At 38.3% G+C, this 14,537-nt stretch overlaps 1 protein-coding gene across 1 annotated transcript in view; it reads left to right on the top strand.

Annotated features, from left to right (window-relative positions):
• Nucleotides 1–14,537, top strand: part of KIAA0556 (KIAA0556 ortholog) — a 57,132-nt gene that overhangs the window by 16,734 nt on the left and 25,861 nt on the right. Inside the window, 3 exon segments of the mRNA XM_010189832.1 lie at nucleotides 3,957–4,097; nucleotides 8,443–9,340; nucleotides 13,908–14,537. The exon segment at nucleotides 13,908–14,537 is cut by the window's right edge and continues 23 nt beyond it. Of these exon segments, the coding sequence (XP_010188134.1) occupies nucleotides 3,957–4,097; nucleotides 8,443–9,340; nucleotides 13,908–14,537 (1,669 nt within the window).

The raw sequence follows: 14,537 nt of genomic DNA, 5'->3' as shown, positions 1-14,537 counted from the left end.
ATAATTTAAAAAAATAGAAATATTGCTTATTATTAATAAATCCAGCTTTCCTGCCCAAGATGTTGGTATTCAGTTACGATTTTGTTTTAGAACAGAAGGTGATTAATTTGCCTGACATACTTAACTGAGTAACTGGAAGGAGGCAGCTTTAACTCTGCCTCCTTATTTATTAACTCTGTGGTATTGTCTTGGATGAAAGAGCATACTCAGTTTTTAAAGTATTGTAATGTAATCATATCTGTAGAGAGAGATCACAAATCTTTATGGACAGGGAGTTTCACATTTCTACAGTATGTCTGGTGATAAACTTAAGCAATTCTTGTGATCTGAAGGTATAGGAGCTTCACTGCTAACTTCTTCCAGATGTTTAGAACGAATTTATGTAAACTACAGAAGGAAACTTGCCTATTTTCTCCTGTCCCCTTGTTATCCTTTTATCAGAGAAGAATAAGAGTGCAATGGTAGGTAGTTTTGAATGAGAGATTAAGAAAAATGTGTGGCGTGGTAAAATTATTTCATAGCTCTTCTGTGAGACAGTAAGATGATGAGATATGAGGTGCTTTCATACTAAGGACAATATGCAAAAGACAATAACTGGTATGAAATTCTGGTGCTACTGAAGAGATAAGCAAATGTCCGTAGCCCTTCGTACAGCCGTAATTTCATTTGTGCTGCACATTCTCTGTGTGTTGTTTTTCTCCATGGGCCTTTCAAAGCTAGGATTCTAGTAAAAATTAGTAGTATTCTAGTGAATGAGGGTACTATAGGACTTAGTCTCTTAAAAAATATAAATTCTAACTCATTTCATGCTAGTGATACTTTTCTCCTTGCAGGGTGAATGAGAACAGGGCAAGTGTGTGGTACTGTGAAATTTCAGTGAAACTTAGTATGGACTATTATTTCCAGACAATTTTTTTTACTTGAAACATCTTTCTTAATGTCTCCTGAAAATTGTAGTTCGGGTTTTATAAATACCTGTTCTCCTTTATAGACCGTGCTCTCTGGCAGATGACACTTAGTTGTTGTTGTAGCAGTAGTAGTAGTAGTAGTAGTAGTGACTCTCAGACTTTATAAATAATTATAAATTATGTAGTAATATATGAATTAATAAATTCTAAACCTGTTATTCTCATAATTTTTCATATATTTATATATCCCATTATTCTTAAGTAATGATGTTTTGTATTTCATTGACTAATATATTACTTTGATTTGTGACACTATAATCTCCTCTCTTGAAGCTGGAAAGGTATTGCATCAGAGAAGATGCAGTCTGGACAGGGAATTTGGTCTTAGAATGTGGATGTGTTAACTGAACTGCAGACTTCTTCAGGAGTCAAAGCAGCATTTCCAGGTTGTGTACATTTTAGATCATACAGGAAGACTTTTGGGTGCATTTTCAACACAACAAAAGTCTTTGTGGAAGACTCACTTTACCACGGTTAAAACGCTTCCATCTTTGATCATTTTGGTGTGCATTTGTCTTTGAGAATAGACATACTTTTACTTAAGATCAGGGATTTTATTTATTTATTAGTTTATTAATTAACCTTGCAAACTTTTAAGAAGAATGCTTACATTGCCTTCCCCCTTGTATTTCATGATACACTTTAAAAATAACAAACAAAAAAAATGCCTGGCAGACCATCAGGTGCTCTCAACGAAGGAAATAGTGCCTGATGGGATACAATGCTTAATAAGACATAGATTAGGCATTTCATTTAATATGTTTTCCATAAACCTTTTTGATTCTTATATGCATGTATATGCAGAATAACAAGGACAGGTAACTGTAATTCTAGAAATATTTAACAGAGGTATTTCTTCATGATGGTGAACCCTCAGACCCACGTTATTCCTCGGCACAGTGCTCAAGCCTTCCTTTACTCTCCATCTGGTGTCCCTTCAGTGCCCGCACAGAGCAATGCCTCGGGCCAGGCTCCCACAGAACCCAAGACCAAAGGTTCCCATTCTCACTTTTTTCCCTTGATCCAGTTCAAATGTAATTCCTACCCCTGATGTGTCAGGTCCATGCTGATGGTTCAAAGAACTTTTGCGCTAGATTTTTCAGTGCTAGTTGGAAAGACAGTAACTCCAGTCTTGAGTGCATCGTGTGAAGGCAAAACATCACCATCAGTCTTAGTGATAAAACGTGAGAGTCCTCCACAGTCTTGTGAGTTTTGGCATGGATTCATCAAGGTGCCTTCACTTTCTGGCGTCAGGTCTTTGACATGCCGACAGAGACTGTCGCACCTGTGAGCTTGTCTGTCCTCAGTCCTAAGCAGTTACTTCCACTGATAAACAAAATGTTCTCTACAGCTGCCTCTCACTGAGGACATGATACTCAGCCTGGCTCTGATATGCCTTCTATTGTTTGGAAAATCGTTCGACTTCCCAGAGAAACTAGCAAGAATCATGAACAGGTCTCTTCAGAGTCCATTTTGATGCTGAATCTAGTGCCCTGTGAAGGTGCCTCTGGCACTATCTCAGTATACACCAGAACCTGTTGATTTCTAGGGCACCGGGTCCTAACTTGAGAGGTGTGGAGATGGATTGCTCATTAGATGTTGTCTACTGTTAGGAAATGATTTCTTAATAATTTTTATTCGTAGTATGACTTGAGTAACATGATCTAGTTTTGAAGGTCTTGCTGGAATTAGGCTCACATTGATTTTGAGGGTGATCTTTCATTTCTTTGATGTTAAGAGGTTTCTTTCTTTTATATAGAAAGAATTAAACCCGTCTGAAACTCTTGTAGCTCTTTATGCCCAAAGCTGACATTCAAAGCTACAACAGTCTCTCAAAGCTTTTTGAGAGGCCTGTGGGGCAGAGACATTGGGAACCATCAGAGCTTGGGATTTGAAAATGACCACTCTGAGAAGTGGATCTTGATATCTTTGAACAGACTGGCAGAGCTCTGTCCTCACCATCATTAGGCACACATCTAAAGTACCTGATAGTAATGTTTTATAGTTACTGCCTTCAGGAAAAACTGAAAGACTCACTTCAAAATGAAGGATGGGGGAAAAATACTGATTTTGTGTACCTACTGTGTGACTATATGTACTGTGTATCCTGGAAAACAGAAAGAGAGATAATTTATCTGCTAATCTCAGATCAGTGAAATGTCTGCATGTGTATTTACTTTGCATCGTCATTCATCTCTGTTTTGGGGTAAAATTTTACATCGAGTATATTAATGTTCAACGTTCTGATTTTGAAACTTTACTCTTTGCTTCTTCCTTAGCTGCCACACATCCCTTTCTTCCATTTCTGAGCATGCAGAGGTAGCAGTTGTGAGCAAAGTCCAGAATCAGGCATTCTTTGGTACTTTAAAATGCCTTGATTCTCAGTTGCCTGTAAAATTAATGTTGTTTCTGTGCTATCTTAGAAGATTCCTTATAAATTTTCAAGTGTAGAGTCCTATACATAGTTCTAAGGAGTAGATTTGTAAGTGAAATTAGTTATCTGCAAAGCCTGATTAAAATAGAGGCAGTAAAATAAAATTCTGTAAGATTCACCTCTTTAGAGGGCAGAACAGAAGTGTAAGCACTTTAAGAAATCGTAAAATGATTATGCAGTGTCTATTGTGCTCCGTGATCCCCTCTAGTGCCTGCAAAGCTGATTAATTTGATTAAAATAAACTGGGCTTGCTTTGACCCCGTAGTTGCAAAGTATGGCAGACTGCCTGTCATTTGTGAGCGTGCAGATGTCTTACTAGGACAGCAAGCAGCTGACCTTTATCTAATTGTCGGGTTGTTGTGAGCTGTCTTACAGGCAGGAGAGTCAGATTTACGGTTTGGAAATGACGTTAAGGTTTTACTCTTAACGTAGTAGATTTTATTAAATGCTTGCTTTTCTAATCGATGTCTATTTCTCTGTGGAGTGGGGAGTTAATTAAAATACGCTGCTTTAGGAGAAAGTATTAGTGACAGTCTGCTTGTACGTGTTTTTAGAGCACGAAGGAACGCTTCCTTTGGTTGTGCCCTTTCCATCCACCCATCCAACTTTACTTTGTTATCCGCAATCTCACCCGGTCACGTGACTTTGGTATATCCAAGATCAAGATTTGGAATTACAACACAGCAACGCCCTGTGTAAGTAATCTTTTTTCAACTCCTCTGTATGTATGCTCTGCCTTGCCTAGGGAAACTCTTTCTGAAAGTATGACCTAAAAGTAGATACCATTTTCTCTAATAAAATAGGGAGGTAGGAGTTGTCCATGTCTTCTGTGAAATTTGCTTTTGTCTTAATTGTAAGTGGTAGCAATGTGTTAACATTTTCATAGGCACAATTAGTGTTTTATTTCAAAGCTATTAAAGATCTCTAAAGACCTAATAAAAAGCTTGCATGTTCTGTCAGTTAATCCTTTACTGCTCTGATAAATAAAGATGCAAAGGTAAGTGATTCTTGATATTCAGGACTTTCAGTTGTTTTATCACTATATACTTATTTAAATACGTGTTTTCACATGTACATAGGTATAAACACGCTGACTGTTGCTTGATTTTGGTTTTGTCACTTTAATTAAAAAGTATACTAATCGTGTGTTCTTAACAAAACAAGTAATCTAGTGTTACAAGAGAGACATCTCATGGCAGATGGTCTCTTGTGTGTTTGAATGTCACCATGGAAATTATTCTTGTTTGTACACTGCAATGTTAAGAAAAAAATCCCAGGTACTGGATCAAAGAGGATTTGCTGTCCTGGATTATAAATAAGAGGCTTTATTGCTCTGGTTTTGCTCTCATCCATATTCTTATATAAGCACATAGGGTAATTTATACTATGGAAATGGCCATGGAAGGGACAGCTTAAACAAATTTACTGTAACATGATTTATATTTATTTTTTTGAATTTTAATAGCTTTTACTATGAAAATGAGGGCTACAGAATGTTCAGTCACCATTAGCGAGTGTGGAAGGGACTGCTGTTTTTGGAGGCAATAGTGTGATTTGTTACCAAACCTATTGAATATAATGCAGGAAATACACACGAATGTATTTCTGTGTTTCAAGGCACTGTTTTTTTAATAAACCACTATGAGTCAAGCTGTAAAATCCATTAGGAGTATAATCCCATGGATTTTGATGGCAGTGCAGCCGTCTACACTTACTAAAGAAATGTCTCTTTATCCTTAAGATGAAAGAATAATACAAAGCAGTTCTGCCTAATTCTGTAACATTTCATGAGGAAGTTTTGTCTGAGAAGTGTAAAACACAAAAATATAATTAGCTAACAATTTTCTTCCTGGTAATGTAAATCCAGAGCCAGATTTCTGTGTCATTTTTTGGTAATCATTCTAACCTCCTTCCTTCCTTTAAAAACCACAGAAGTGAGAGGTGCCCAAGTACTTCTCTCAACTACAGAGCCTGTCTGTTGTCTTCACATATCTGCGAATGAAATTAATTCTTAAAAGCACAAATGTCTCAGGTGCTCTCCAATTGATCATTTTCTCCTTCAAGCGACTGGCCATATACATGTTCCTCCTGTGTGTATGTTCATGTCCATTCTCTTGAGTTGGAGATTTTTTTCATTGCTGGAGTACCACTGGGGCGCATTGTCTGTCAGGATGCAGCAGTTTTGTTCCAGCAGAGTTAGGTTTATAGAAGACTTTAGATCTTTTAGTTCTTAACTTCTTCTCTTGCTCCTTCTTTTCCACTTTTCTGTGAGAAGTCAGGCAGAGGCAACCTCAAGTCCTCTGTCCAGGTGTAAATCACAGAAAAGTGTCTCTGGTTTTAAGCTTTGTCCTTCGTGCACAAATATGACTGAAATGGCCAGAAATAATCATCCCTGTTGCTTCACTGCAAAGCACTATCCCAGCTGGCACTCTGTGAGGGCTGAAGGGGCAAGCTGGGAAGGAACGTGAAGAGAAAGCATAGAACTATTTTCCCACAATATTTCATTTTTTGCTCTCTGAAAAACCTACTTGCTTGCTCTGAGACATTGTGCTATCCTAATTGCTCTTGTGGGAGGAGAAAAAACTGCCTTGGATGTAATATTGTTTGTTTACAGGGTGGCTTCTTGATGGAATTACTCATAAGGAAGGGATTTTTCCAGCCTTCTCATGCTTCAGCATGCTAACCATTCTGTCCATCTTTCCCACCACATCTGATCACTAGGCAACTGGATGCTCAGAAGGAGTGTGGGAGGGAATGAAAAAGAGCAGTTCTTAGTCTTGTGTCTGCACATGTTTGTTCTTGGAGTCTCTGAGATCTGTTCATAGTTTTCCTACTTGAGCCTCAGTCTGCTTAGAATTTTGTTGTGAGAGATTTTCATTAGCTCTTTCACTGGTTCTTCATGAACAGGTGGTTCTTGTGAGCCATCAGCTGATATTAATGCTGGCTCCAGTTCAGCATGTCTCTATTGTCCTAGAAATGTCTGTAGCTTTGGCTGGTTCATCTTGATACAGTCTGGACACCTCTTTTGCTTCCTACAATGCCTATCCCAGACAATCTAAAACATCAGAGAACGAGAAGTAATTTCCCACTGACTGGAAGTAATTTGAAGTGACTGACCCTTTTCTGTGCTTGACTGTCTCTCTTTCAGGGAGAATAAGCTCCACCATCTCCTTTTGAAATGTTTTCTCTGTCTACCTGTCCTCCTCCAGTACTGGTGGGTGGAGTGGGATCCATTTAAAAACATGACGTTCTTAAGATGGTGGTGATGTTAATTGAAAAAAGATGAACTTGACAAATACTCTTCAAAATACACCTGTATGTTTCTGTGGTTTCGTGCAGTTTATATCTGTTCCCAGGTAAAAACACAGAAGTAAAGAAGTAAAGCAGTAACGGCTGGGATATTACGTAGAAGCGTTGCAGTTATCCTGAATTCAGCTGTGAATATCCAGTATCTCTGCCATTCAAGGGAGACATTAACAGTCCAGACATACAAAGATTTTAGAAATTACTGGGGCATCCTGATAGTCTTGCTTTTCGCCAGCACAATTTCAGGCAAAGTCATGTAGTTAGTTTTTAATATATATAATAATTAAAGTGTTTTGATCCCCAGTTATATTAATCTAGCACCATCCTTGTACAGGGGGGTAAAACATCATGTTTTATGGACAAATGCATCAGTACAGACATATAGTGCTTTATGATGCTCTAGGAGTACCACAGGCAGCCATGACATAATGGCCAATTAAACTGAGTTTACAACTGTTCTCTGAGAAGTTAGTGAAGGTTATCTTTTTCGATCAGGAATGTGTCTTGCAGTCCTACACCTACACCCCTCCCTCAACTGTAGCTTTCTTGTTATGCCTGCCTCTTCTGTTTCCCCCCGTGTAGGTCTGTATTACATTTTTTGCCTCAAACATGGTATTATTCAGAAAGCAGTAGAAATGAAGCTATAAAGACATGTAAGCTGTGAAGAGAGCATGCAGGAGTGAACAGCAGACACTTGCACTTGAAGGTGAAGGAGTAATGGGTTTAGACTGGGAGCGGAGGAAAACTTCAATCAGTGTTCAAGAAGAACTGATATCCAGGAGATGAGCAAGAGGGATGAAACCGAAACTTCTTACTTTCATGAAGAGCTTCTCAGTTTCCCTGAAAATAAGGAAAGAACAGGGAGTTTTTAAAGACTCCACGTGATGGACATGTTAATGAAATTTGGAGGGAAGAAATGAGATGGATTTTGTCTAATCTTCTGTATTTCCTTTGAAGCTACTGGTATTTTTGTCAAGAGGGAGAAAAGGTTAGATGGAAATGATAAAGAGAATAAAAAGAACATTAGTTCCAACTTCAATGGAATGAAACAATCAGGTTTTAGTGGGTGCCACAGAAAAGGAGAACACAGAGATAAAGTTGTGAATGGCAGAATTGTGTCTGGGAAAAAGGTCTTCTATTTAAAAGGCTAGTTAAGTGTTGGGATAGGCTATCACAGCACTTTATTTGAAAACTGTTAAAACCAGATTATTTCACCATGGTATAGTTTCATCAGTCAAAAGAGATGGAATGAATGATTTTTTTTTAATGTTCTTTCCAGACCTGTATTTCTATAACTCTTTATAACTTTTTTTAACTCTAGTGGCTTTGAATTGGGTGGTTGGTTGCTGTGGAACGTGATGTGAAAGTGGTGAATCTTAAAGATGCTAAAGCAAAATGTGCCTCTGGAATTTATATCCTGATCAAATATAATGATACTTAATCTAGACTTCTTCACTCAAGCTTTTCTAAATATTTAGGCCTTGTCAGCCAAAATGGTTCATAGTAGTGTCTAGCAAGGATTTTATTCCTTTAAAATAAAACCTTAAATATTCCTCAGTATTTTTCAGTTGTTTGACCTTTTGATTAAAAACTAGTCAAAAGAATGGTACTGATATGGGGGTTTAATAACTTTAATCTGTTTATTGATTATGTCTTCAAATATCAGAGTTCCAGAACAGTGATATCTAATGCTTGAACAACTACATTGAAATCTTCATACTTTTATTTTTATAGGACCTTGGTGTTGGAGCAAAGAAGGTGAAGTTATATGTTGATGAGAACCTTGTATTTGATGGTGAATTAGAGAGAGCTTCTGGAGATCTCCTCGCTGACCACAACACTACAGTTGTCCTTGCAGATCACAAGCAAGATCTTTCTGCATATTCTTCAAATGAAAGGAAAGAAGTAAATGCACCTGCAGTCATAGAGAAGGAAGCAGACCTGCATTTTAAATGCTTACAGTCAAACAGTACTTCACTAAACTGGAAATCTCTGCCAGAAGAAAATCTTCTTGAGCATAAAATGAACTCGGTCACCTTTGCGAAGAAAAGTTTGCCTGAGTTAGAGGGTGATCTAGAGGTGTTACTGTCTCAAGTCTGTGTAAAAGATGGCAAAGAGAATGCAACATTACAAGCAGTTGTGGAGCATCTTCCATCTGATGATGAACTTACTTTGAGCGAGCAAATGGAAAAGCTAACAGGAAGAAAATTGTCTGATTCTACAGGTGCAATTCCTTCTTGGTTACAGTCGTCTTCCCGCGTAACAGAGAATAATCAGGTTACTTCTAGTAAGAAGAAACCTCCTTGGCTTACTACAGAACATGGTTTAGACTTGAGGGTTCAAGCACAGTCAGATGGAGTAATGAAAAAATTTTCAGATCTGCCTAATGGAGATGTCAAATGTCAGAGAAATGAACTGGGAAGATCCGGTAGTAGAAATGCAAATGTAGGTGAGAGTTCACAAATGCTAACCAGAAAGGCTGGTGATGTGGGCTTTGACATTTCAGAGGAACTTTCTAACAAAAATTGCTGCAGCTTACACTACCCTACAAGTGGAAGGAGAAGTGTCAGAAGTGTGAAAAAGGAAGGATTAAACACCATAAATTGTGGAGAAAGTGATTCCACTCTCAAAGGTAAGAGCTCACAATAGCAACCTTAGTACAAGTGCTGACATAGTCTCCATTTTGCAGAAGCACAGAATCATTTAAGTTGGAAGGGACCTTTTGAGGTTCCTGGAGGTACAAACAGGGGGATTTTAGTTTTGCTATTTGCAGTATTCAGTTTTTCTTATTCATACTACGACGATGCTCAGAGTCTCTCTCTTCGTCTTATACCTGATATGAAAGGCTATTTTTCTGAAAAAATACATTCTGAGTTAGAGTTTTTACATTTATTTGGAGAAGATTGAAAACTAAATTTCTGTAAATTATATTCTAAAAATTGACAGTCCTGCAGACAGCAAAGGTTTGCTAATGTCAATGAAAATGGCAAAAAGCTAAAGAGGAGCGTGACCTCAAGGTACTGAGTAAATTTTCAGAGCTTATTTGTGTCATAGGTTTGCATCTTTTTTATTGAAAATACATGCTGAATATATTTATTCAGAGAGAATGGAAACCTGCCCTTATTTTCCTTTCTCTGCTCATGACATTACATACCTTTTCCAAACATCTCCTTCAGACATTTCAGCTTATTTATTAGGAGTTTTCTAGTAAATTCAGCTGCTATCTGCTCCGTGCTTTTGATTAGACTTATCATCCTTCCCCAAACCTTTTTCAGTTTGCCTGGATCCTGTTGGAGATGGAGGATCTGGGTTTGTGTAGTTGTGTTGGCAGTAGCCAGCAGTGAGTCCCCAGGGAAGAGCATGAGAACTGGGGACGTTCTGAAGTTCCTGCTCTCTCACAACCTCCAGCAATCTATAGCTAAGAAATTTTCTGCGCCAGGGATAATATTTTTATGCTTAAGAACTGTAAATAACACAAGCGTAAAATTTCTTACCCACGAGTTCTACTTTGTCTCGCTTTTAACCAACTTTTTTGGATTTTCATTGCTTAGGATATATTTTTAATCTCCCATTTTCAGTTTCAATCCATGTGTCATTCTGACTTTTTTTGGACCCTTCATAGCCCTTCTTTGGCCTTCTGTAGTCCTTCAGCATTGAATAACTTGTCTCAAATGAAGAGAGTCTGGCAGAGCGAAGAAAACAGGGCGCACAGAATTGGAAGAAGAGGTTACAAAAATACTGATTGAAATTTTGGGAGTGATTTAGCATCAGAACGATTTACATGAAAGTGTAGCTTGCTGTATAGTGTAAACACCCAAGTACAATAAAGTTACGATCAGAAGGATGGGAAATACGCCTCAATGCAAGAATGCCAGTTCAAATTCTACAGCAGGTACTGCATGAATTTTTCAGACAAAGGTGAGGAAAGTGTTTCCTCCTAAACTTAGAATGTCTGAATTTTTTTCATCTCTGCCTCTCTGTGGAGAAAACCCATTTAATAAGTACATTTGAAATTATACCTCAAAGAAGAAAAGAGTATGGCAGTAGTTGCAATACCTGCCATCTTCCCTCAGCCACCCACTCACCGCAGCCCGTGTGCTGTCTCACACGTTTTACAGTATCTCTGCTAGATTAAAAACTTGTTAACATTGTGGAAGCTGTAAATAAATCCCACCTGAGTAATTTCTGTTCAGTCGTAAGAATGGTAACAATTTAGAAGTTTTAATGTAAGCTGTAAGATTAGCGTTATTATGATTCTAATTATAATGTCCTCTAATTTTGCTCAGAGCAGATTTTGTCATCTGGTGCTTAAAACTCCCAGCGTGTGCTTGTCCCTGGGAAAACTGTGTGCCATCCAGCAGTGTTTGTTCTCTCCATATTGTACTGCACAATGGTAAAGCCGTCTTCAAAGTGAAGCTGAGTGAGCATTAACAACAGGGAAACAGTTTAAAGTGTTTCCCTAAGAGTGGTAGATTTTAATTGGTACGGGGCTGGGGGAACTGCAGTTTCCCCATAGCAGTATGTGACAAAGGGAAGGCTGCACAAGCTTGTACGCAATGTCGCAGCACGCCACTGGTCATTAGACGAAGAATAACGAGAACAACGGAAATTAGAAATAGCACATACATGCATACTTGGCTCGAGTTAATGTTGCTATAAAAACATACAAATTTTCTTTGATAACTGTTTTAATGTGCAGAGGAAATGATGGAAGTATGGTGATAAAATTTGGAAATAACATAATTTGGAGTATTATGAGTTAAGAAGATTGAAGAACTGTACAAAAAGATGAACTTGATGACTGGAGTAATAGCAATGGAATTCAATAGTACTGCTTGCAAGGTCATTTGGGGACTAATAGCAAAAAATTAAGTTGTAAGCTGAGTGATTATCAATTGCAAATGACTGAGGAAGAGAAGGATCTTGGTTGAGTAGTTGATCACAGAGTGACTATGAAATGCTCGTGTGACGCAGGCCTGATTATAGCAATGCACTCCAAGGATGTGTCAGCAGAGGCATTTCTGTTAGTTAGGGAAATGCTAATATCTCAACACAAGCACTCGTGAGACATCAGTTGGAAAACTGCAGTTCTGATCACCCATTTTCAGGAAAGCTGATTACAAAGTGGAACAGATACAGAAGAGAGCTTTTAGAATGATTTAGGAAATTAAGCATGTGATTGCAGCATGGAAATATGATTGCTATTTATAACTGCAGGGAGTTAAAATGACATTAGGACAACAGAGGGAGAAGAAAGGGGTTTTTTTAAGTTAGTGTTACCCCAAAATGTAGTTTACTGAACTTTTGAGAGGGATTGTATGGTACGTGTTGCTGGCAGAAGCAGAACAAGGACTCGGTGATTCAAGACACCCCTCCTAAACCCGCAGGTGAGATGTACTTTCAAGGTATCATTATTTCTGGACTCTGGGATAGCATCCATCATACAATCCTCTCAGGCATGCAGAAGGCTGGGAATGCGTTTGTAACATCTGCAAGTGGGATACTCCTTATCTACGTGCAGAGTTTATTGTTCACGTGGCTCCAATAAAAATAATGAATTATAGATTCTAGAAAACAAATATGCCAAATCCTGTAAACCTTCAGCCGTTGACCACTGCTTTCAGGCTATTCTCAGCTTTCCTTTCAGAGCTCCCCTTCTCCTGTTGTCATTTTTTAATGTAACTAACAAACCTGTTAACCTCCCATTGAAAATCACTCCTATTGAACTGCTGTAGAAGTTCTTCGAAGTTGTAATCTCTGTGCTGCTTGAAGTACTTAACATTAAAATGATTTTTCTTGAAAAAAGGAAAAAATCCCTAAAACAAGGAAAGCCAATGAATGTTGAATAGTCTTCTGTACGTACTTATCCTGAAATTTTCAAGCTTTGACATTTTAAAGTGGTAAATATGGATACAGTACCTTCTGATAAATTGTGAGGCTCTGGGACGTGCTGTTTGGATCACCCACCCCATGAGTATCTGTATGGACAATGGTTTGAACAAGAAAGTGACTTACAAAGGACTGATGTTCTCTGAAATATGTACCTTGGCTTCCTATCTGTATTTCCTTTGTGGGGTAAGGAGGAATGACCGGGTTGGTCTCCAGCCCTTCATTCAGGAAGTCAACCCTCTTTCAGGTAGTTTCCCATCTGATTTAAAATTCCTGTTTTTATCTCAATTGTCCCCAGTGTGTGTGGTTACTGGCCGCTGATAGATGAGGGTCGTTGCCTCTTTCCCAGTATTTCCAAATACAAAGTTAAAAGTAAGTCTTGAGCAGTCTTTTGGGAAAACATTATTTTGCATTTTACAGCAACTGGCATTTATTCTTGTTTTTTTTTTTTTTTTTTTAGTATCCACTCAAGGACATTGTACAGAAGTAAAATCTAGCCCATGGGCCTGTAATTCTTTAGTACTCCACTTGCTTTTCTTGATTTATTTGAAGAAAATACATAAGTGACAGCTTTATTGAAAGTCAGTGTTATTATCTGCTCTTAATTGTTTTGAGATGAAAATTAAGCAGCTCCTCAGTGCAGTCACAAGGAGAGTGTGCTTTGCTCCCACTGAGCCCCTCTAATGTGTCTTCCCCACCGTGTTCCCATTAGATACTTCGTCATTATCCCACTTATACATCTCACACTTGCTGAAAAGTGAGAAAAATGTTTGGATTTTACCTGCGTAGAACGCAGCGCTCACCTCATCAGCCTTGTATGCTCAACCTACTTCTTTTCTTGCCACTTTTCTTTATATATACGTCTGATTTTGATAGAAAGCACTAGCTTTTCTCTGTAATGCTTCAGAAACTTAACCAGTTCAGCCATTTCCAACTGTACAAAAGACCTTCTGCAGAAATGCAGACAGATGATGGTATTGTGACAGCCGCACAATAACTATCACTGGGCAAAATCCCAATTTCTCTGAGTGTTAAGTCAGGAATTCATAGTCTCAAACTTAGTTGCGTTTTTGTATCTTGGCATGTGCTCTACTCTTCAATATTTAAAAGTGATTGTTATGTCTAAATGGGGAAGGGAAATTGGGACACGTGGCCTTCGTAATAGAGAGGCAATATAAAAGTGCTGGTATAACAGAATTTCACAGTAAGGGAACGTGAGTATGATCAGTATAATTCTGGAAAGTCCGTGTTGTGGCGGTTTGCTTCCAGTCCTGTTTATGCATTAAATGCCTATGTAATGTTGTTTTCAGATGAAGACCTTTCTGTGAAGGACACAGCAACCTCTAGAGCAAAGTGGCACAATGAACAAGAACACACTCTGCAGGAGTCTTGGAACTCCTTGGTAAAGTTTAATTATTCCCATCGTGGCCGAATCTCAAACATGGATTTTCAAGGGGATATCTTTGATGAGTTTCTCCATCAACAGAAAATCAACCGGTCTGGAGAACATCAGCAAATGAGAAAAGAGGGACTACCAACACTACCAAAAAGACAAGAAGAAAATTCTGTGGAGATGCATGATGGAAATGATTTTAAAATTCCTGTTTTGCCTTGTGGGCAGCGCTTAGTGATAGACATTCAAACAACGTGGGGAGACAGACATTATGTTGGTCTTAATGGAATTGAAGTTTTCAGTTCTAAAGGAGAGCCTGTTCAGATTTCAAAAATAACAGCTGAACCACCTGACATAAATATTTTACCATCTTATGGCAACGATCCCAGAATAATAACCAACCTAATTGATGGGGTAAATCGGACGCAGGATGATATGCATCTCTGGCTAGCACCATTTACCCCTGGAAAACCTCACTTCATCTTTATTGACTTTGTGAATTCCTGTCAAGTAGCTATGATTAGGATTTGGAATTATAATAAATCTC

The sequence above is a fragment of the Mesitornis unicolor genome, unplaced genomic scaffold, assembly GCF_000695765.1.
Source record: "Mesitornis unicolor isolate BGI_N332 unplaced genomic scaffold, ASM69576v1 scaffold12690, whole genome shotgun sequence".
NCBI classification, from domain to species: Eukaryota; Metazoa; Chordata; class Aves; order Mesitornithiformes; family Mesitornithidae; genus Mesitornis; species Mesitornis unicolor.
The sequence above is the reverse complement of the archived record's forward strand: the minus strand, read 5'-3'. Positions and strand labels throughout refer to the sequence as shown.